This window comes from Lissotriton vulgaris, chromosome 4_1 (genome assembly GCF_964263255.1).
Source record: "Lissotriton vulgaris chromosome 4_1, aLisVul1.2, whole genome shotgun sequence".
NCBI lineage: Eukaryota > Metazoa > Chordata > Amphibia > Caudata > Salamandridae > Lissotriton > Lissotriton vulgaris.
The window spans coordinates 224,819,311-224,841,969 of NC_141691.1; the positions used below are offsets into that span (position 1 = coordinate 224,819,311).

General features: G+C 47.4%; 1 protein-coding gene and 1 non-coding gene across 2 annotated transcripts; both read left to right on the top strand.

The window, feature by feature from the left end:
• The first annotated feature begins 8,739 nt into the window (after positions 1-8,739).
• Positions 8,740-17,385, top strand: RPL39 (ribosomal protein L39). The gene is made up of 3 exons (XM_086918543.1): positions 8,740-8,872; positions 9,283-9,386; positions 17,123-17,385. The coding sequence occupies exons 1-3, from the start codon at positions 8,870-8,872 to the stop codon at positions 17,169-17,171; spliced, it is 156 nt and encodes a 51-aa protein (XP_086774669.1). The 5' UTR covers positions 8,740-8,869; the 3' UTR covers positions 17,172-17,385.
• Positions 9,749-9,882, top strand: LOC147718596 (small nucleolar RNA SNORA69). The gene has a single exon (XR_015295505.1). It is a non-coding gene; the product is annotated as a small nucleolar RNA SNORA69 (small nucleolar RNA).
• Positions 17,386-22,659: the final 5,274 nt, after the last annotated feature.

Below are 22,659 nucleotides of genomic sequence, written 5' to 3' on the forward strand. Positions count from 1 at the left end.
AGTTTTGCACTCTTCCTCCCCTTGCTATCTGGTGAATAAACTGAAATTGTCTGGAGGCTCAAGACCTTCTTGGAATGCGGAAAAGTTCCTGCTTGAGCCCCCTCCTTCAAAAGGGAAAAATTGATGGCTCAATCGTTCTCCGGTAATGCGGTGAGAATCTGGAACTCGCTTCCTCCTTTGCTCCGTGCCATCAAATCCATCCAGATCTTCAAAGCGGACCTCAAGTTCAAGTTCAGTAATTTGTATAGCACACTACTCACCCAGAGGGTCTCAAGGTCCTTGAGGGAGGGTGAGTGCATTACTTATCGAATAGCCAGGTTTTTAGTTGCTTTCTGAAGGAGAGGTGGTTCTGTGTAAGTCGGAGGTGAGTGGGCAGAGAATTCCAGGTTTTGGCCGCTAAGTAGGAGAAGGATCTTCCTCCCATGGTGGATCTGTGGATGCGCGGAATTGCGGTGAGGGCTAGGTTGGATGATCGTAGTTGGCGGGTGGGAGTGTAGAAGGACAGTCGTGTTTTGAGGCATTCAGGTCCTAGGTCGTAGAGGGCCTTGTGTGCGTGGGTGAGGAGACGGAATGTTATTCTCTTGTTAACGGGGAGCCAGTGGAGATCCTTCAGGTGACCGGAAATGTGAGCATGACGGGGGATGTCCAGTATGATTCTGGCTGAGGGGTTTTGGATGCGTTGGAGTTTTTTCTGTAGTTTGGCTGTGGTCCCGGCGTAAAGGGTATTTCCATAATCTAGTCGGCTGGTGACCAATGCGTGGGTGGCTGCCTTTCTTGTTTCAGTGGGGATCCAGCGGAAGATTTTTTTGAGCATGCGTAGGATGTTGAAGCATGAAGAAGAGACGGCGTTGACTTGTCTGTTTATCAAGAGGGAGGAGTCTAGGATGAAGCCCAGGTTACGTGCGTGATCTGTAGGTATGGGTGCTGTGCCCAGGGCCGGTGGCCACCATGAGTCGTCCCAGGCAGAGGGGGATGATCCTAAGATGATGACTTCCGTTTTGTCTCAGTTAAGTTTTAAGCGGTTGTTCTTCATCCATTCGGCTACTTCTTTCATTCCTTCGTGTAGATTGGTTTTGGCGGAGTTTGGGTCTTTGGTGAGGGAGAGGATCAGCTGGGTGTCATCTGCGTAGGAGATGATGTTGAGGTTGTGTTGGCGCGCGATGGATGCGAGAGGACTCATGTATACGTTGAAGAGGGTGGGGCTGAGTGAAGATCCTTGCGGTACACCACAGATGACATCGGTGGCCTCTGATTTGAATGGGGGGAGGCGGACTCTCTAGGTCCAGGGTCTCCAACCCGTCGATCGCGAGCTACCGGTAGCTCGCCGAACCTCCGTGGGTAGCTCGTGCCTTGCATCTCTATTTTGTAGCCTATCATTCTCATTCATTGTTTTTAGGCCATTTTTCATAGCGGTTACCTGCCTTCACCAAAACCAGCTGCTCTGATTGGCCTAACTGAGCCTAGCGTGGGCGGGGAAGGTCGAAGAGGATGACGCTGTAGCTGAACTGCCTCTGCACGTCACTTGTCTTTCAAATTCTGGCACCGAGGTCTTGATTGTGTGCCGGAGCAAGCAGTAGTTGGGCCGGAGTGGAGCAGCAGGTCCCTGAGCCTGCTAGCAGGGATGTGGCACAAGCAGTATTTAACTGCTACGAGCCTACGCTTCCTGCCTGACACATAATATCGAAGCAGTAGATAATCGGTAAGCAGGTTCTCTAAACTAGAATTGCGATGTGTGCCTTTCATACTCAGCCGCTTATATTTCATTGGCGTGAAAGACCGGGAATATCTTTTTCCCCCGTTTTACAGCTCTGGACTATAAATCTAGATTAGAAGCAGGGCGAGTTTCAGTTTCCTTTAAGGCACAAAACAAACAAAGCTCTCCCCGACTGCACTCCTAAGAGGAATGTAAATTATTCCACTCTTCAGCACAGCTATGAATTGATGGATTCCAGTGTCAACTCTTTCATACCGTCTGTAGCCAGGTCACTGACAGAGCCCGGACACACTGGGCCGAACTATAAATGTGTATTCAGTATTCAGGGAAAGTGATGTGTGTTTCCGATACTTAACACAGCAGCAGCTTGCTAACATTACTGCCAATAATATGTGACACCGTCCCATTTCCATAGTGATATCCCGTTTCGTTCTAAATCTAAAAGAAACTTTTTTATGGATATTTCATGAAATAATAACACAGAATATCTCTGCAAAATGTCTAACACTCTCACGCAGTACTCGCATTCAAAATAAATGAAAGAAAAATGATATTTAAAGCAATCTGTTTACAAATGATTAAAGGTCATTCGGGCAATGCTCTCTGCAGAACAGTTTTGACTCTATCGGCCCCCTCAAAGGGTGGGGCTCTGGGCCAGAGCCCACTTTGCCCATGCCGTCTCTGTTCCTTGCGCATGTGGTAATAACACCAGCACTGCAGCAGTTCCTCTAGTTTCCAGCTCATGGACAGATCTGGAGTATTCTGGTTAAATCTTCAGTTTGGGGGTTGAGTTTGACTGCTTCTTGAGAACAGAGCTTATTTGTTAAGAGTTCTTCAACTCCAAAATAGCCATCCTTCCTCTTTATTCAATAAAAGCAGTTAAAACAGGTGTTTAGCGTACTTTCATGAAGAGTCGGATCCCAAAGTTGATTTACAAACGCATTCATTGTGAGCTTCTGCCCTGGCCTTGTATCGGCATTGGCAAGGCAGTGTTGCAAATTTTATTTGCATATTAAATGCGGTCTAAAAAACAAATGGTGTGAAACTCTGCTTTATTAATGATTACATTTAATCATTGAAATAAAGCAGCATTTCAAACTCCTTTTTTCTCCAAATAAATAGCCTCTATCTCAGAAGTTATCCTGTTTACAAATTAAGCTACGGGGAGGTACGTACCTGCAGAGACAGAATAGCCACATAAACAACTGGATACCTTCCAATTGGCCCCGAGACTAGAGCATCTGTGACTGTTGAAATTGTATTTATTGGGGGGAGGAGCCAAGATGGCGGCCGGGACGGACGTTTGAGCTCCCGGCTCCGTGGACCGTCCGGCTTTCTCGACAATCCTGTCTGATTCTCCTGTCTCGCGCCGCACTGTTGCCGTGGATTTCCGGCACTGAAGCGACCGGCGTCCCCCGGACACCTTTGTCGGCTGTTTTGGTGGACGACTCGGTGTTCTCCTCGACCTCTGACGCTTCCCCAGGTCCCCGCGAAGATGGCCGCCGCTGGACGCCGAGGGATGTGGACGGCGAGCCGGGCTGCAACACAGTGGGCGATCGCGGGGGTGTGAACGCTGCCAGCACGACTGGTACCGGACCCTACCACCCGGGTCGGATTCCCCCTGGCGCTGACGGCGGTATGGACGACTCTTGAGCCCTCCGGCAATAGCTCTCCTTCGCCACCTTGGCAAGAAGCGAACGGACACCATTTCGAGGAGACTCCCTGAGGTGACCCGCTGGCATCCAAGTGATCGTAGTGCGCTCTCGCCCTGGGCAGCTTCCGAGTGGCGCACGGTGCTCTTACGGGGACTGTACTTTACTGTCTCTGACCTACTCGGCTTACTGACTTGCCGTTCATTGCCCGCATCGGAGGTGACTATGGCGCCTGCTTATCCTGCTGGGACGTGGACCGTCCCTAGTTTTACTGTGCCTGCGCGCCCTCCTGCCCCGGAGCTGATTGTCACGTCGAGGGAACAGTGGGAACGTGCGGATCGTTGCCTGGAACTGAGAGACCCGACCTGTGGGGATGTATTGGCCGCCCTCGTGGAGCTGAAACGGGAGATGCAGAGCACCGGCCGGGCGCTGACCCGGAGACTCGAGGGGGCACTGCTGGCAACGGGACGTTCCCGGCTGGAAGAACCCCCGCCGCCCATGTATTCACCTGGAGGCGCAACACTGTTGCAGAGCGGAGGGGCGGCGGAGCGGAGTCCTCCTGGTTACATTGTGTCGCACCAACCTGCCGGCACGGATACAGCTGTAGAGCCACCCGTCGGTTTGAATGCTTTGACTCTGTCTCTACGCTACCTGTTGGGGCCTGTCTTTTCACGTTGCCCGCATGATGCTGCCCTGGCTACACTACTTGATGGAACTTTTGTGGCATGGTACGGCTGTGTTTGGGACCTCGCGGCGCGATACCCTTTCCTTGTCCCCTTTCCTCATGAGCGGCCATCTTGCCCCTTTGTCCTGGCTGAAGGTGACTCGCAGCAATGGACGGGCCGCACCCGCATTAGCCGGTCCGGACAGGGGTGAAGACGTGCCTGGTGGCGTTTTGATAAGACTGGCTGGCGGGGACTTGGACTGACACACGTTTTTGCAGTATAGGCTGAGTAGTTTTTTGGTATCCTGTGCTTTGCTACAAGTTGCTGTGCTTTCGCCTATTGTTTCCCTTTTCTGCTGGGTCGAGGACTTGTGGGGTTCTGAGGTGCTGGGTGGTAATGCATCGGAGCCACCGGGTTAACGGGGGTCCATTGACACTGTATTGTACTTGGCGTAGGTTATATGGGCGGTATGGGAGTCCGGGTGATCGATTGTTGGGTGGGCTCCTCCCCCCCCCTTTCCTTTTTCCTGGGAGTAATAGGGTACTGCACTCTTCCTTTCTCCCTGGGTTCATTCGTGACTTTCTGGACCTTTTTCTCTTCTCTTCTCTTACTTCTATATTTCGGGTTCTTCTGGGGCGACAGACACGTAGCTAGGGGGGGGGTAGGCCATAGCCTCGGCATGCGTGTAGGGTGGGGGGTCCTCTTTGATACGTTTTTAATTTCTATGGGCCTTCTTTTTCTTTCACCGTTCTTTTCTTATGTCTTTTTAGGGTCAGTGGTGGGGACTGGTGTTAGATGGGTAGTGGTTGGGTGGCACGTCTCGCGGCGTGTCTCTATCCTGATGTTATAGTATCGTGCCGCCATTTTAGAAGTGTTTCCTGCTAGTAGTCTCTCCTGCTGGCCGTTACCCATTCATCATATGATTGTCTGTACTGTGCACTGATCCTTTTAGCTTCTGTATCTCCTTACATGCAAAATTTTTAAAATTAACCTCACTGTCTCCTGCCACTCGGCGCACGTAGATTTATTGTAACATGATTCGTATGCTTTTCTGTGCTGCCGTGTTACCGAGTGGACGTATCCTTTGCTACCAAGCTTCAGAAGTGTTGTGGCCGGCCGGATGGTTGTGGGCCCGTATTTGTACTGTGCAAAGAGCTTAATAAAGGTTTTCAAAAAAAAAAAAAAAAGAAAAGAAATTGTATTTATTTTCACAAACTCAGTGAAACTTGCACTTGATTGGGCAGTGTATTAAGTTGAAAAATATGTATTCTACATACAGAGAGAATAAAGCCCCATAATGAATCAAAACAGTTCAAAATTATTTAAATCTGAACCAGGATGGGACATTTTAAAACTGTTAAAAAAAGGAGTATGTGTTGAGGGAGAAATAATTGAGGTTATTCATAATAAAATTGGTGTCTTTTTGGAAAACCAGTGACTGCACATCTAAGCTAGACTTAAAAAATAACATTTGGTAAGGAATATATGTTGAGGTATTGCTTTTGCAGTGTGTGAGCAAGTTGATCAAGGATCTCAAAAGGAGGTTATAGGCATGTATCCTGCAGCACCTCATTACACTTTCCAGTAAGTCTGCCATGCAAGAAAAGCTTTTGCTTCAGGTGGCTCAACCTGTAGCTGTCTGTAGTTTCAAAAGAAAGAGTGTGGTCCCTTTTGTTCAAACCACATTATGGGCTCCGAAGAAATTAGGCTTACAGTCAATGAAACTGGGCGCGGGCGGTCTCTAAAAAAAATAATGCGCGAGGTGCTTGGCCTATAGTAGCTCACGACGATTTTCACTGATCAGAAGTAGCTCTCACTACAGAAAAGGTTGGAGACCCCTGCTCTAGGTTCTTCCGGCAAGGAACAAGATGATCCAATCCAAAGCTTTCCCCTGAATTCCTACGTTGTTGAGGCGTTGTATGAGTGTGCTATGACATACTGTGTCGAAGGCGGCGGAGAGGTCGAGTAGGATGAGGGCAACTGTTTCACCGTTGTCCAGTAGCGTTCGGATGTCGTCTGTAGCTGCGATGAGGGCGGTTTCGGTGCTGTGTTTGGCTCGTAAGCCGGACTGTGAAGGGTCGAGGGAATTGTTGGATTCAAGGAAGGCAGCGAGCTGACTATTGACGGCTTTCTCAATGACTTTGGCAGGAAATGGGAGGAGTGAGATGGGGCGGTAGTTCTTAAGTTCAGAGGGGTCTGCTGTGGGTTTCTTCAGAAGGGCGCTGAGTTTGGCATGTTTCCAGCTTTCCGGGAAGGTAGCGGAGTTGAAGGAACAGTCGATGACATCGCGGAGATGGGGTGCGATAATAGAGTCTGCTTTGTTGAAGATGTGGTGGGGACATGGGTCGGTTGGCGATCCTGAGTGGATGGAGTTCATCAGGCGGATGGTGTCTTCAGTGGAGATTGGGTTCCAGGCGAAAAGGTTGTGAGGGTGCTGTTTTGGTTCGGTGGTGGGTGGAGTGGGCTGTTCATCGGACTGGTTTTCAAAGCTGTTATGTATGTCGGCGATTTTGTTGTGGAAGAACGAGGATAAAGAGTCGCAGAGGTCTTGGGAGGGAGTGATGTCGTTGGTGCCGGCGGTGGGGTTGGAAAATTCTTTGACGATGTTAAACAGTTCCTTGCTGTTGTGGGCGTTGTTGTCGAGTCGATCCCTGAATGCTGATTTCTTGGTGGATCGGATCAATTGGTGGTGTTTGCGGTTGGCGTCCTTGAAGGTGGTCAGGTTGTCAGAGGTTGGGTTTTTTTCTCCAGGTTTTCTCGAGGGTACGGCATAGCTTTTTGGATTTCTTAAGGTCATCGTTGAACTAGGGGGCCTTTTTGCTACCTTGTTTGATCTGATGGTTTTTCAAGGGTGCTAGTGCGTCAGCACTGTGGGTGATCCATTGTGTGAGTTTGGTGGCAGCTTGGTTTGGGTCCGATGATATGGTAGGAGGGTTATGGTTTAGCGATGTGAGGAGTTGGTCGGTGGTGATTTTGTTCCAGTTTCTTTGAGGAATGGGTTGTGGGGGGTTGTGGGTCGTGGTCTTTTTGTAGCTGAAGTGAACGCAGCTGTGGTCAGTCCAATGGAGAGCTGTGGTGTGATCGAAGGAGATGTGATTGCTGGAGGTGAAGATAGGGTCAAGCGTGTGTCCGGCGAGGTGGGTGGGGGTGTCAACAAGTTGTTTGAGTCCGAGATTGGCCAGGTTGTCCAGAAGGGTGGGGGTGTTGCTGTTGATTTTCTTTTCCAGATGGAAGTTGAAGTCTCCCAGTAGAATGTAGTTCTCGGAGGTGAGGGCATGTGGGCAGATGAAATCGGTGATGTCTTCGTTGAATTGTGTGCGGGTTCCTGGTGGTCTGTAGATGAGGGTGCCTCTAAGTGTGGTCCTGGGGTCGGTGTGGATCTGGAAGGGAAGGTGTTTGGCGGTCGCGAGGTTAACGTCGGAGCTGGTCGTGATTTGGATGGTGTTCTTATGGACGATGGCGATGCCTCCTCCTGTTTGGTTGGTGTGATCTTTTCGGATGATCTTGTAAGCGTCCGGGATGGCTATGGCGATGTCGGGTGCTGATGAGGCGTTCATCCAGGTTTCTGTAAGGAAGGCGACGTCCGGCGATGCAGTGTCGAGTAGGTCCCAGAGTTCAGTGGCGTGTCTGTGGACCGAGCGGGTGTTCAGCAAGATGCACTTCAGGTGGTTGGAGTTGGGGCTGTGTTTGGAGGTAGTGGGTTTGGTGTGGGTCCTGGTACAGGCGAACTTGCAGGAGAGGCAGGTGAATGGACCATGAGTGTGTCCTGGGGCAGCTGCGCAGCATTGTGGTGTGCGTCCAGGGTTGAGGCCAAGGAGGGTAGCGGCGTCAAACGTTATGCGGGTGGAGTGGGTATTGCGAGGACCAGGGGGTTTGGCGCTGGGCGCGGTCCAGGCGCGGACGGGCGTAGACGGGCTTACCTTTGGCGCACCTTCGGTGCGCATAGGGCGCGACCGCAGCGCGTAACCGCTGCACGTCAGCTGTTCTGGCATAAGTGGATAGAGGGGGTGGGGCGGAGCGAGGGAGGGGCAGCTGGGAGGCGGGAGGCGGGCTGGAGGTGCTGGTTAAGGCACAACAAACAAAATGGTGGGGAAATCGAAACTGAGCCTGGGCGAGATTGGGGCACAGGGAGGAGAGACGCTGAGGGCAGTGGCACCGGCACAAACAGAATATAAATATCGAATTACAAAGCCAAACACCAATACAACCTGAGCGCTAGCTGCGAATGCAAAATAAAATGACTGAAATGACACGAAGTGCACGTTTGCAGAATGCAATTTAAAAAGACACAATGCAATTTAAAAAGACACAAAGTGCACGTTTTCAAAGCGTTCTCAAATCTCTTCTATTCCAAAGACACTTTCAGAACTAATTCCTTCCTTCTCAGACCCCGCCAGGAAGTTCTTTAGTCATTGCAAATTTGTCATATATATTTATATTTTTATTTGTACATTCTGTGCTCGCTGTGTTTAATATTGTGTTCCTTTTGCCTGCGTTGTTTTGTTTCTATGGCCTGCTGTGTTTGTTTGTATACATTTTTGTAACATTTCTCTCATGTAACGTAACTTGTTCTATTGTACAGTGCTCTGACACCTTCGGGTAAAGTCCGCGCTTCATAAAAATGTATTAAATAAAATAAAATAAAAAAATTATGCATTTACCTTTCTCTATCCGAGTCTTGGCCGCTAGATGTCGCTGCTGCATGTATCAGCGCTTTCCTTGCATTAGCCGCTCTAGCCGCGCAGGCTCGCTGGTTCCGCTTCTTTAGTCTCTGACCTTTCGTAGCTTCTTTCTCTTTCCGATCCGCCATTGTGGTGACCGGGTGGAAGATCTTCACCATGGTAAGTAAATCCGGCTTCATCCGCTTGCATACTGGAGGCAGGGACGTCGCAGCCTGATGGGAAGACCCGTGGGAGCCTACCGTAGACTTTGGGTTCTTTATTTTAAAGCCCAGGGCGGGCAGGTCTCGATTTGTGGTTGTTAGGAGTCCCCGCAGGGTTTAGTTGCTGCAGTCTCCAGCGCAGGTCCGGGTCCCAGTTTATGGCGACTCCCGTTGTGTAACTGCAGCGGCTCGTACTCTGGTCGGTGTCCCTGTTCCTCCTCAGCGGGTGTAGTCGGGGTTGCATTCCAAGCTTCCGGGGTCGTTTATGACATGTTTTCGTTGTTGCAGACGGGGTTACTCGTGGGAGCGGTGCTGATTTGATTTGTGTATGCGTGCAGTGTTTGAATCACCATATATACTTTCTTTCAGTCTTCCCACAAGACGTTCAAGATCAAGCGGTTCCTCGCTAAGAAACAGAAGCAGAACAGACCTATCCCGCAGTGGATCCGCATGAAAACCGGCAACAAGATCAGGTATGTGTTTCTGCTCGTAGCCGGCTGTCACTTGACAAGGAAAGTTTAATGCACCGTCTATCAGTTTGCTTTAGTGAGAATCGTGGAAACCTCTTCTTATTCTCTTAACGAGTTGATGCCCCGTTATAAAACCACTACGATTTTAATGAATTAACTGACCTAATTGGCACCGTTGTAAATGAACTGTTAAAATAACTTAACATTAGCTTTTCTGTTACTACTTATCTGTGGTTATTTCAGCCCAATCGTTGCTGAGACTAAAATAATGAGGAGACCGCGCTTTAAGTTTTTAGAAAATATTAGCTTTAACATTACAGAAGACCCTTAAATGCATCTGTTGTTGTCGTGTGTATTTTAGCACAAAAGCAGGTTGCAATTACAGCGCTTCATCTTGTGGTAGCGTTGCCATTAATCCTGCTGAGAGTAAAGCTGTTAAAACATTTTTCTGATTTCATTTGTACATAGATGAAGTCTTTCGTTTTTAACATCTACAGAAATTCCTGACGCCATGTTAACTTGTTTTGTATATTTTAAATGGTTTGAGTAAAGCGAGGCGGTAGATGTTCAGATTATGTTGCTGAAGATTACATTTGTCATTGTGACTGATTTTGGTTGTCAGCTTGGTTGAACGGTGACTCAACGCTTAAGTAAGTCGTTGAACGATTGGGTTTTTTGAGTTTGAACTTTGGGTAGAGGATGCTGGACTGACAAGATGAGATGTACTTGTGGAGCTACAAATAAAGATGAAAACCTAGGTTATGCAAAGGTGACCCTGTTTAGGTTTTGTTTAACTGTGTGGTATTGTTTCAAGTCTTTCAAATATACTTGGAGCCTTCTAGCCAGATAAGTCAAATGTCAAGCTTTTTGTTTGCATGACCCCACTCTCCAGGGAGTGTTTCCATTAGAATTTACGTTGGATTATTTTACCTCAAAGGTGTATTCAGTCATCACACTGTAACTTTAATTCCTGTATGGATTTTTTTTTAGAGATCAATCCATTTGGTACTTTTCCCCAGTTCTAGGAAACCGAATAGAGCATGCTTTTAAGGTGCCATCTGAAGAACAGTTTAGGAATTTAATTCCATTAATTGAATCTGGTGCTCTGGAAGACCCTGGTCCTCCAAAAATAATGCATAGGATTCCAGCACAAGTGGCCAGCATCTTGTGCAAATTTTCAATATAATGTTCTCTGAGGGTGCTTTCCCAGGGCACAGGAAATCTGCCTCTTCCTAAAAGTGACAATCTCAATACTCTGGAGATAGGACGATAGTTGTTCTGGTACAGACTTCCCTTTGCCGTTAAATTGGTGGAAAAAGTAATGAATAGCTATCTGAATATATTGAAGAAAACTGTTTGTTGGATAACACCCAATTTGGGTTCATGAAAAACCATAGTACTAAATCTGCGTTGGTGTTAGCCACAGAGGAAATCCGAGAAATGCTTGATAGTGGAGGAGCAGCTGTTTTGTTTTTATTGGACCTCTCAGCTGAGTTCGATAGGTTCAACCACAAAACTGGTTGACCGGTTACAGAAACTGGGGATAGAGTATACTGCACTTAATCTTCAATCCTTTCTAGCAAATGGGCAACAACAAGTGGCATTGGGAAAATTGATCTCAAAGCCTTTCTCCTTGCGGAGTCCTACAGGGCTCTGCATTGAGCCCAATGCTGTTCAATCTGTCACACCACTAGCTAAACGTATTATTATTATTATTTTTTTTGGCTGTATTTCCCGAGCTTCTTACGCAGATGAGACACAAATTGTGGTGCCATTAGCAAAACATTCGAACAACCTTGGCCATGCTTTTAGAACTTGCGTGAGCGATGAGTAACTGGATGGGTAATTGCCTGAAACTAAAGTCGGCGAAAACTGAGGATATCCTTTTGGCAATAATCCATCACATTAGGTCCCCTGCTAGAACCAGTAACGAAAGCAAATTGCTAAAGAACTGAAGCTCAAACAGGTGAATAAAACCACTTCTAGTGTGAAGTGTAGAGGGGCATTAGCCCGGTTTCTGACAATGGATTAGATAGTAGTTTCCCATGAGCCAGCCAATTAAGATTTTTCGTTTGACCCCTAGACACCCTATATTCTATGGGACAGTTGTGATCAACAAAACACCAATATTAGGGAGAATACTTCATACTAGATGTGGATAATGTGCAAATGGCCTTAATGCACTCCTATCATTCGGAAGAAACTTTAGAGAAAGTTGGCTAATTTACATCAGGACCCACAGAAAACTGTATTTAAACTGGTAGAGAAATGCACAGTTTCGATTATTACTTAAGTCAATCGATGCAAGTATCCTATGCCACCACAGCAGATCTATTTGACCGGAACCGAATAGGTTAATGGGATACCTCTGACTTGGGGAAATAAACATCTGAAGAAGTGTTTGGAGAAACAAATCTGGGTCTATAAGTAACAAATGTGCACCACCTGAATTCTGTGAAATGTTCAAATTGTTTTTTCTGTTGAAGGAATGCAATACAACACCACGATTCTTAAAATTGATTACGTTATAATTTGCATCAGATTTTGGACTATTTCATACCCAAGACATCCTCTGAGGCATATTAAAGTAATCATGCACTGTGACTGTCATCTGTTTCCCCTTTATTCAATGAGCTACTTTGTAAATTGCTCTTTGATTCAGTCTGTGGCTTTAATAATGGGACACCTTTAAGAACGGTAATGTACAGTGTCGCTTCCAGTGGTAGTTGAATTGCAAATGTTTTCTTAGTTGCCACTGGTAGTTTATTTTTAATTTTTACTTGCTGGTATATCAGAAGTCGTATCAGACGGAAAGGTGTCAGATTTGTTGAATGACAAATTACTTGTCCACTGTAGTGCTAATAGATAGAACAATACACAATGTTGGAGTAGAGGGTAGAAACCCTGAAATTTGAATGGAGTCCCATAATACTTTATCCAGCGACTTGTAACTTCTCAGTAAAAGTCAATAAACTATATTGGTCCCTCAAGTTATCCTAATTTATGAGCCCCTGGTCGCATTCATTGTACGCTTGGCAGTGGATATTTCTCTTTAGCGTGGTACACATGTAGACTGTTTTCCAGCTTCATCCAATGAGCCCATGGAGAATGGTGTCTCTAGGACACCGGAGTTGACCTATATCTCATGAGCGGTGGATCCATCAACTGTAGGATATAATGTGGAAGTGATTACAGGTTTAGGATTAATGCTATTGCTGGAAGCCTAGAATACAGCTGCTCTAATAACACCCTTGTGTTGTGCCACAGAGCCAATCTCTTGGTTATTAGCTTCCATAGTATTGGTTAAAAAGGGCAATAGTGCAAGATGAAGGACGCTCCTGACGGGTGAAAATTGTGTATTTCTTTTTAACCATGGTGCAGTATGTTAACACAGATCACTACCAAGCGGTGGACTACAAGGCCAAGAGGGGTGGCCTGGCATCTTTTGGGCTCTGACATGCATAGACTGGTTGCGCTTGGCAACCTCTGTGCCTGGACACAGCTCTGGTGTATTCTTGAAAGAAAGCGCGCTATATTCCGTGGGGCTTTCACCGGTATCCACCCTCCAGCAAAAAGTGTTTTTGGGCTCTAGAATTCTTCCCGGATCCTAAGGCAGCTTTAATTTAATTTCACACAAGTTCTGGAGTAAGAATTTAAGTGGCCAGAGCTTTACTTGGACACTCCACTGGCTGTTGCAATGCTATTGGAAGCTTGCTGTGGATACTACATGCTTGGCTTTTGTCATGTCTTTAAAGATTGACTATGAGACATTACTAGTGGCGTTGTGGCAGTGTCGTCTAGTTTTGCGCTCAGACTGGGTGGGACAGGTGATCAACACCATGTGCCCATCTTGTTCAACTGGTGTTCCAACTTGTGAAATTAACATACAGCTGTATAAGCAGAGGTGCTTTCATGAGTTCAAACCCTGTCTGCTCACCTGGAAGTGCAGATCTTGCCGTAAAAGACTTAACCGCATCGCTGCGGCGGTTATTTTCCCGCTACGCAGCTTTTTTCTAAAAGCCGCGTTAGATGACGAGCTCAGCTCGTCATCCGCACACGACCACCGTGGCTGACGAGCTGAGCTCGTCATCAGCATCGAAGGGGTTAACCAACTGTGCACCTCCACAGCGAACAAAAGGATTAACACTACCCTCAAAATGTACTAACCAACCCCCCATCAAAGTCCACCTACAATTTCATTCGCTGTGGAAAAACGGATCTATTGGCTCTGGTATGGAGTCAGACAAACACAAGAAATCCTGGGGTCTATAATACAAAATAAAGACACAAATTGTCTCCTGGTGCATATGGGGGAATCTCTTCTTTAGGACTAAATCCTATCGCTCACCAACGGTGGCAGGCTTGGTCATCTGAGGTTCTCCTCTTAGTGGAAAAACCTAGGCCCGCCAAGGGCTACAACTCTGAGAGGGAGGAGCTTCGGTATGTTTTATTCCTACTCTATTTTGAATGAACTAAATCCTGTAGATGAGAAAAAAACTGGTCGGGTAAATGGCACAGCGCGACAAAAAATACATAATGTGGGGATAGTGATGTTAAAATTACCAAGAGCGACTGAGAACACTTTGACTCGTTCCTGGTGCCAGGATTAAAAACAGTGCACATGCAGCGTGAATTTATAAGTGCATGTGTGAGACGGAAACAGGTCTACATGTTTCAGCCATAAAGACCCTCAACGGTGTACAGCTTTCATCAAGACATCAATGTGCTACTGCGTAAACATTTGTCACATGCTAAATAATTAAAGTGAAATACAAAACCAGTGATCCTTGCTGATAGTGTGGCTGAATTATTGGTCCTACCCGTATCTATGGATAAGAAGCCCCCCCCCCTCAACCCGGTAACAGCTCGGGGAAGGGGCACGATCTCTCCGTCAGCACACCACACAGTTCAGGATTTGTAACCGGAGGTCAATGTTATGGAGTTCCTATGACTAATAAGGGTTTAAAATAAATACATGGTCTTTTTTGTATTTTTTTTTGTACTTGATTTTATTACTTTTTTATAACCAGATACATTAGCATTTGTCACCAGGTTAGCCAAACATTGTTTGTATTGCAGTGATTACAGGTACGTGAGATGTATGTTACGCTAATCCCCTCTACATTGACTTGCTGGCAAATTAGGAAAAGGATGATAGAAAGAAGCTGGAAAGAAAGGGGTGAAAGGAGTATACAAGAGGTTATGTAGCAATGAGTTCAATTGGGTTTATAGCCATGTGACAAAGCTGACACCTCACTAGTTAACCTGTGGCAGGATTGGTAGTCCAACAAGGCCCCCCGAGTGCCTCTTAGGCCCTTGGTGGCAACGTCCCAACTCGCACGGTCTCCCGTACCCCCCCCCCCCCCCCCCCCCCCTCCTCCTCCTCCCCTGAGGGGAGGAGAGAGCTGGAATGGATTCAAGGGGGTTCGTAAGAATCTAGATAAATGTCTAGTTACTTCCACATCCCCCTGGTTGTTGGCCTCCAGGGCGAGTTTTGTAGAGCAATGTTATCTGCGCCTCTGAGGTGTCACCCAGTTGAACCAGCCTTTGTATGAGGTCTTGGTTGTATCTTTCCAGTTGGTCAGGACCACTTTTTTTACTTCCACAGCCAGCAGTTGGTCTAGTAGGTCTTTGTCATGCTCTGATCTTACTCCTTTGGTCATTAATGCGGTGGCGAGGGTGAAGAAAAAAGTATATTAAATAGATATTAACAACCAATACGTTTAGACCTCTCTAGATCAATTGTTAACGGAATGTGGTTATACACTGATGTATGCAAGTTCTTGAAAGACACAAGTTACTAAAACTTTAAAATTAAGGGCAAATGTTTTCCTTGCATACTTAAGTGCATGTCTAATTGAACAAAAAGGTGCTAATAACAATGTTACTGTCTTTACCAAAGTATGGCAATCGAGAGGCAAGTACTTTGAAATATCGTTATCAGTGGTTAACATGTCATATCAACAAAGTGCATCAAAGATCACACGTTAACAAGCTTTGTTATGTTGCATCATCAGCCTAGCAAAACAATTACTTGATTGACACATCTCTATGTCCATTTATACAAATGGGACTCAGTAACCACACCTATTAAGTGTGGCTCACTGGTTAGAGGAGGCAGACCCTGATGCAGAGGTCAGACCAGGGTTCAATTCCCGACGCGGCAGGGTCTTGAGCTCAAAAATGTCCACGGACTCGATAATTCTCGCCTCTGTGCCTACTCGAATCATGGGTTCACACTCTGCAACTCTGGGCAATAGCTTGCTTAATCTCCACTACGGCCCCACCGCGATGGGATGTCTGGTCTCCACCTTGGGGATGTCCAGTAGGGGTTATCTCGCAGGGAAAGCCAGAACGGGTTCCCACAGCAAGCCCTAAGAGACCTGTTGGTGATTTGGCGCTATATAAATCGAAATTAACATAACATTAATTTCTAATTCTTAATTTTTTAATAATCTATTTTACCTGATGTCATATCGACAGCCAAGCATGCAGTAACCCGACCTAAAATCCCAACTGTTTCTGAATTAACACTGTAGAAAAGGTGGATATGTTTGGAACTGAAGTCAGCGTTTTATGTTGGATCCTAGTTTAGCATTGGAACTTTGCTCAGAACTTTTGGTTATGAGATTTGGAAGAATTGTCTGGCCAGCATTAAAATGGCTGCTAATTACACCAGGAAGGCATGGTGTAGAGTTTGATACTAATAAAGCACCAGAGGAAATCTGTATAGCATGTGCGTACATAATCATAAGCATAGTTGCATCATTGTACTTGTTAGATGGCCAAATGCACATTTTGTGTGGTTAATATAAAAAATGTTTGACTTGCTCCTCCACAAGCATTTGAAAAACCTTTAGTGGGCAAGGCTATTATGAATGTCTCGTGGGTCTTCCATGCTTTCCGTGATACTGTAGGGGATAGTTAGTCTCAATTAGAGACACCTAAACTTATTTGGAAAGCTGTGTTTGATTGGCCAATAGTAGTTATGTTGCAGTACTCATGCCACTTGAATTTGTCATTGGTAATTTGTATATCTAAATTTGATTTACATTTAGAGTGGTTTAAAGTGTGCTCAAGTTATTTTTCCAGTCTATAACAGTCTGATACTGCTTGCCAGGATTTACTTTCACATTTTACTCTACCAGTTTTACAGCTGTAAATTGCGATTGTGTTTTGGATACTAGAACTCTCTTTTGTACAGAGCAGGAACGTTTTACCTTATTTAAAATATGATGTGAGAAGATTACTTTACACCAAAATTGGCTCCTCATTTGATTGGGATTAATTATACATTTTGCCTGAGCTTTCCTGTAGCATTACGGAACACATCTAAAATAACTTAGCTACATTTGACATCTTATATCATGTATCTGGACACTGACCATTTAACCGCTATTGTTATCACACCTACTTTAGGGCCAAATGACTTGTGATCCTCTCAACACAGCAGTTAATGTCAGTTACATATGTTTCACGTTTAGCTTCTATAAGTCCTAGAGGCACCCTATACATTTTCAGTTGGATTCTCCTTGCATTCGTTTTCAGCCCTAATGCCTTGCTTTGGAACCTTGTGGTGTTCTCCAGAAACAGGTTACTCTGCGTTGTATCTCTTTCTGCATCTGGTAGAAATTTTGATGAATCAATCCGGTCAACATGGACAAATGTGTTGGTATTTGTGCAATCTACAAACAGCCATGTTGAAAATGTTACCATGACCATTTATTTATTTTTTGTAGGTACAACTCCAAGAGAAGACACTGGAGGAGGACCAAGCTGGGATTGTAAAAAAGCAGGTCTTACGGATGGCAAATTGTTTCCTGTTCATCTGCCTGCAGTCAAAGACCAAGTGTAATTCTGGTGGCAGGTTCCCAATGCCTGTACTCATGTTTGCTCTTGAGGACTTGAAAAACATGTTTGGCTACAACAACTGGCATAAATATCTGCATTGTTGCAGATTTAAAAAGTCAATACTGATAATAAAATAAACTTTAACAGGTTACCTACCCTCTTGTCTCCAAGTCCTTTAGCTGAATTTAGCTAATGCTTTTTGACTTCATTGTGTTTTACAGTCAGTCCTGTCTTATCTTTTCACTGCATTTAATTCTGCTTTTCAGCAACACTCACAATGTGTATAGTTAAATTGCCATTGCTTTCTTTTTGTTTACTTTTTCTGGTTGCACCCTTTGAAAAGCGGTTACATCGGGACACCACTGAGGAGTATTCATTTGATCTCGCTACATTTGATGGGAGTTTAAGTTCTTGAACTCCATTATAACTTTTTTTGAGCAGTTATATTAGTGTGCCTGCGAGAGCCCATGAGAAGATCTCGCGTCACTCTGCCCAGATTGGAAGAACTGGACCACACTGCCATCTACTGGTCATTTTTTAAATTGAATATAAAAATTGCTCTTGCATACATTTTTTCTTCAGATTTTACGTTGCTCGGGTACTGAATAGAGTACTGGTAGTCCATCATATATATATATATATATATATATATATATATATATTTTTTTTTTTATGGTTTCCCATGACAAACGGCTCATTATAAACCACTCAGGCGAAACCGAATACATTTACCAATGCATGCTTTAACTATCTCATGGGTTCTATGTTTAATAGTATTGCTACTATGCGCGGGCGTAACTTTTATTTTCTCGAGCGCACTCTGGCCAACTTCCGAGGACCATAATGAGGGTGCTCTTGCAGCGTCCAGACCCTCTCCCACATTGCTTCCACTATCAGGGCAGCTTTTTAGGTTTCGCTGGTGAGCGGAGCCGATTAGGCTCCGCCTCCAGAGAAATCTAATGAGTATAGTAAGCACTATGGAAGACGCCCCCCCGTCCGATTGGCTAGCTCCATAAACGGAGCCTAGCCATTGGACGAGGGGCCTGTCCGTCAATGCCGGACCAGACACGGGGGCGTTCCCGACATTCTTTGGCTTTTGCCGACGTCACGGGACGCCGGGAACGCCCCCGTGTCTGGTCCGGCCGGGCCGTGCTTGCTGCTGTCCTGGGCATGCTTTTCCCCCGGCACGTTTCCCGCCTCCCTCCCGCCGTTCGTGTTCTCTCCCGCCCCCCTCCCCCCTCACGCCCCCTGTGTCCTCTCCCGCCCCCTCCCGCCGTCCGTTTTAATTTATATTCACTCAATGTACACTTTTCTGCCGCCTCCCGCCGTTCGTGTTCTCTCCCGCCCCCCTCCCCCCTCACGCCCCCTGTGTCCTCTCCCGCCCCCTCCCGCCGTCCGTTTTAATTTATATTCACTCAATGTACACTTATCTGCCGCCTCCCGCCGTTCGTGTTCTCTCCCGCCCCCCTCCCCCCTCACGCCCCCTGTGTCCTCTCCCGCCCCCTCCCGCCGTCCGTTTTAATTTATATTCACTCAATGTACACTTATCTGCCGCCTCCCGCCGTTCGTGTTCTCTCCCGCCCCCCTCCCCCCTCACGCCCCCTGTGTCCTCTCCCGCCCCCTCCCGCCGTCCGTTTTAATTTATATTCACTCAATGTACACTTATCTGCCGGGATCCACCATTCTCGGTCTTACTTTGCGTGCTAATTACCCTTGTTTCAGATGTGTTCATGCATTTCCACCCATATATTTTTAGCTGCCTACATATAATGTTGTATTTCTTTTTTGCTAGGCATACACCATGCTCCACTGTACGCTTTTCCTTACAGCGTTTGGAATGGAGTCTAGGAACTCCCGCCCGCCCCCCTCGTCCTCTCCCGCCCCCCCCTGTCCTCACAAACATATATTGGTATCCCGTCCCGCCCGGGGGTTTCTTCAGCCGGCCGGCCAATCCCAGCGCGGCTGGCCGGAAGTGCCCGCCCCCCCCCCCCCCCCCCCCCCCCCCCCGCCGCCGCCCAGCGCGAGAAGAGGAGCCACGGCGAGCGCTGGAAGTCTGCGCTGCTCATGGAAAACAAGCTTCCCCACTCGGGTAACTGCTGGAAGTGAAGGTAGGCACATCGGGCATGAGTGTGTGTGGGGCTTCAGAATTGGCACTTTCCCCTGTATGACGAGCACTGCTAAAAACACCAGCATACGGACCTGGAACCCTTGGAAAGCTGCAGTTTCTAATAGAAAGCACAAGCCCGAGTCTAGGAACTCGGCAGCACCCTCCCCCGAACCACAATCCGCCCCCCTCCACAACTATGTAACACCCGAGATGTCACAACACAGCTCAATAAATCCCACTGCACGTATATTCCGTGGCCGCGTGGACAATGCCACCTTTTCATACCCACATCTGCACATATCCCATTCCCCCAGCAGAGCCAGCGAGGGAACCAAGCCACCAGGGGCTGCGTCCGTGCACTCCCTGCTCCTCCCAGAGCACCTTTCCCTCTAGAACTATGTAACATCAGAAAGGGTTTCTGGCCACCCCAGGCCTGGCGTGTCTTACCCTTTCTGCCGAAAGCAAAAATCTCTACGGTGAACCCCGATTTTCTGGAACCATATACCACGGCCTCAAGTGACAAGCTCTGCCATGCGCCCTTTCCTCTACCCTCCCAACTCTTACAGTTTTTCTCCTCCACAGGCTGAGATTTCTTTTAAGTATTATTCCCCTCACCCATGGCCCAGGTCTTACCCCCCAGTCATGTCGCATCTCGATTCGAGGCTCTATCTCACGCCCCTTCCCGGTGCTAGAAACCCTTCTAAAGGATGCCCCCATCCGAAGCTCTATTTATCCACTGCCCCCAGAGAGATCCCAACTTTGTAACATAGCGCTTTGTTTCTTATTTGGCTAGACTGTGTAACATAGCGCTTTGTTTTCTATTTAATTAGATTGTGTAACATAGCGCTTACTTTTGTATTTAGTTAGACCATGTAACATAGCGCTTTGTTTTGTATTTAGTTGGACTTTGTAACATAGCGCTTTGTTTTGTAGTTAGTTAGACTGTGTAACATAGCGCTTGCAAGGCTGTGCCTCTCACGCTGACCCGTGTGAGTACCTACCGACCCAGGGGGGAGCGTCAGCTCTGCTGTTGGTGACGTCTACTTGCCCCTCTCTCTCACAAGGTACACAGTCTACTCCCCTCTCTCTGCGTCTCTTCTCTCCCTCTCTAGCTCTTCATCTCTCTTATTCTGCCTGTTTCCTGCTCGCTCGCTCTCGTGCTCCCTCTCTTTCGGTCTCTCTTTCACATTGTCTCGCTCCTGCTCTAGATGTGTGTCTCTCTCTTACTCTCACCCCTTTCCATTCTGCTTTTTCTCCTTTCTCTTTAGCTCTTCTTTTTTTCGTTCTCACTTTATCTCCCCTCTCACTTCATTGCTATTTCTCCTTTCTTTTTCTTACTCTCTCCATCCCTTCCTCTCCCTCCCTAACTCTTTTCTTCCCTCCCTTCGTCTCCCCCTCTCTCTCCCTCCCTCATTCCTCTCTCCCTCCCAGCCTCCCTCCCTGCCTCTCTTTGTCCCTCCTACTCATCATCCCTCCCTCCTTTCCTCTCTCGCTCCCTTTCTTACAGTCAGTGCTATTGTGAAATGTCAGTGCTTCGTGGGGGGTCTAGCTTAAACTGCATTTCTGGTCGGACCCTTTCTTAGCATTCCTTTCTCTTTTTCACGGGTGATTTTAATGTCAGATTCGTTTTCCTTAAACAATTTGTTTTGACTTTGGCTAGAGTGTGTAACATAGCGCTTTGTTGTGTATGTAGTTGAACTTTGTAACATAGCGCTTGGTTTCTTATTTGGCTAGACTGTGTAACATAACGCTTTGTTTTCTATTTAATTAGATTGTGTAACATAGCGCTTACTTTTGTATTTAGTTAGACCATGTAACATAGCGCTTTGTTTTGTATTTAGTTGGACTTTGTAACATAGCGCTTTGTTTTGTAGTTAGTTAGACTGTAACATAGCGCTTGCAAGGCTGTGCCTCTCACGCTGACCCGTGTGAGTACCTACCGACCCAGGGGGGAGCGTCAGCTCTGCTGTTGGTGACGTCTACTTGCCCCTCTCTCTCACAAGGTACACAGTCTACTCCCCTCTCTCTGCGTCTCTTCTCTCCCTCTCTAGCTCTTCATCTCTATTATTTTGCCTGTTTCCTGCTCGCTCGCTCTCGTGCTCCCTCTCTTTCGGTCTCTCACATTGTCTCGCTCCTGCTCTACATGTGTGTCTCTCTCTCTTACTCTCACCCCTTTCCATTCTGCTTTTTCTCCTTTCTCTTTAGCTCTTGTTCTTTTTTTCGTTCTCACTTTATCTCCCCTCTCACTTCATTGCTATTTCTCCTTCTTTCTTTTTCTTAATCTCTCTCCATCCCTTCCTCTCCCTCCCTAACTCTTTTCTTCCCTCCCTTCGTCTCCCCCTCTCTCCCTCCCTCCTTCCTCTCTCCCTCCCTGACTCTCTTTGTCCCTCCTACTCATCATCCCTCCCTCCTTTCCTCTCTCGCTCCCTTTCTTCCTCCCTCCCTCTCCCTCCCCTCCCTCCTTTCCTCCCTCCGTCCCTCTTTTCTTCCATTCCTCTCTCCAGTCCCCCTCTCTCAACACCTCCCTCCCTCTCCACCTCCCACCCCACCTCACTCCCTCACTACCTCTCTCCATCCCTCCCTCTCTCCGTCCGTCCCTCTCTCTACCACCCTTCGTCTCTCTACCTTCCTCCGTCCATCCCTCTCTCCCTCCCTGCCTTCCTCTCTCCCTCCCTCTCTGTCCCGCCCCCTCCCTCTCTGTCCCTCCCTCTCTCCCTCGCTGCCTCCCTCTCTCCCCCTCGCTGCCTTCCTCTCTCCCCCGTCCCTCCCTCTCTCCCCCGTCCCTCTCTCTCTCCCTCCCTCGTCTCTCTCCCTCCCTCCCTCTCTCCATCTCTCCCTCTACCTCCCCCCTTCCCTCTCTCCCTGCCTCTCTCCCTGCCTCTCTCCCCCCTGCCTCTCTTCCTCCCTCACACTCTCCGCACCCCCCTCTCTGTACCCCCTCTCTCCCTCTCGCTCTCCCTCTCTCCCTCCCTCTCTCTCCCCCTCTCCCCCTCTCTCCATCTCTCCCTCCGCCCCTCCCTCTCTCCCCTGCCCCCCTCCCTTCCTCTCTTCTTCCCTCACACTCTCCGTACCCCCTCTCTCCCTACCTCTCTTCCTCACTCTTTTGCTCTCATTCGCTTTCACCCTCTGTGTCTCGGAGACTCCCTCATGCTATCGGTCCATAAGCCTGAAGACTACTTAAGGAAGCCTGGGACCCACAATTCCCTGGAGCTCGAGGGGGATCAGTACCACTGAACCCCCTGAGATGTGAAACCGAACCCACTGCACCCTCTTATGTGTGAGCTGCTGCTATGTTACGATATTCTAAATACACCTCAC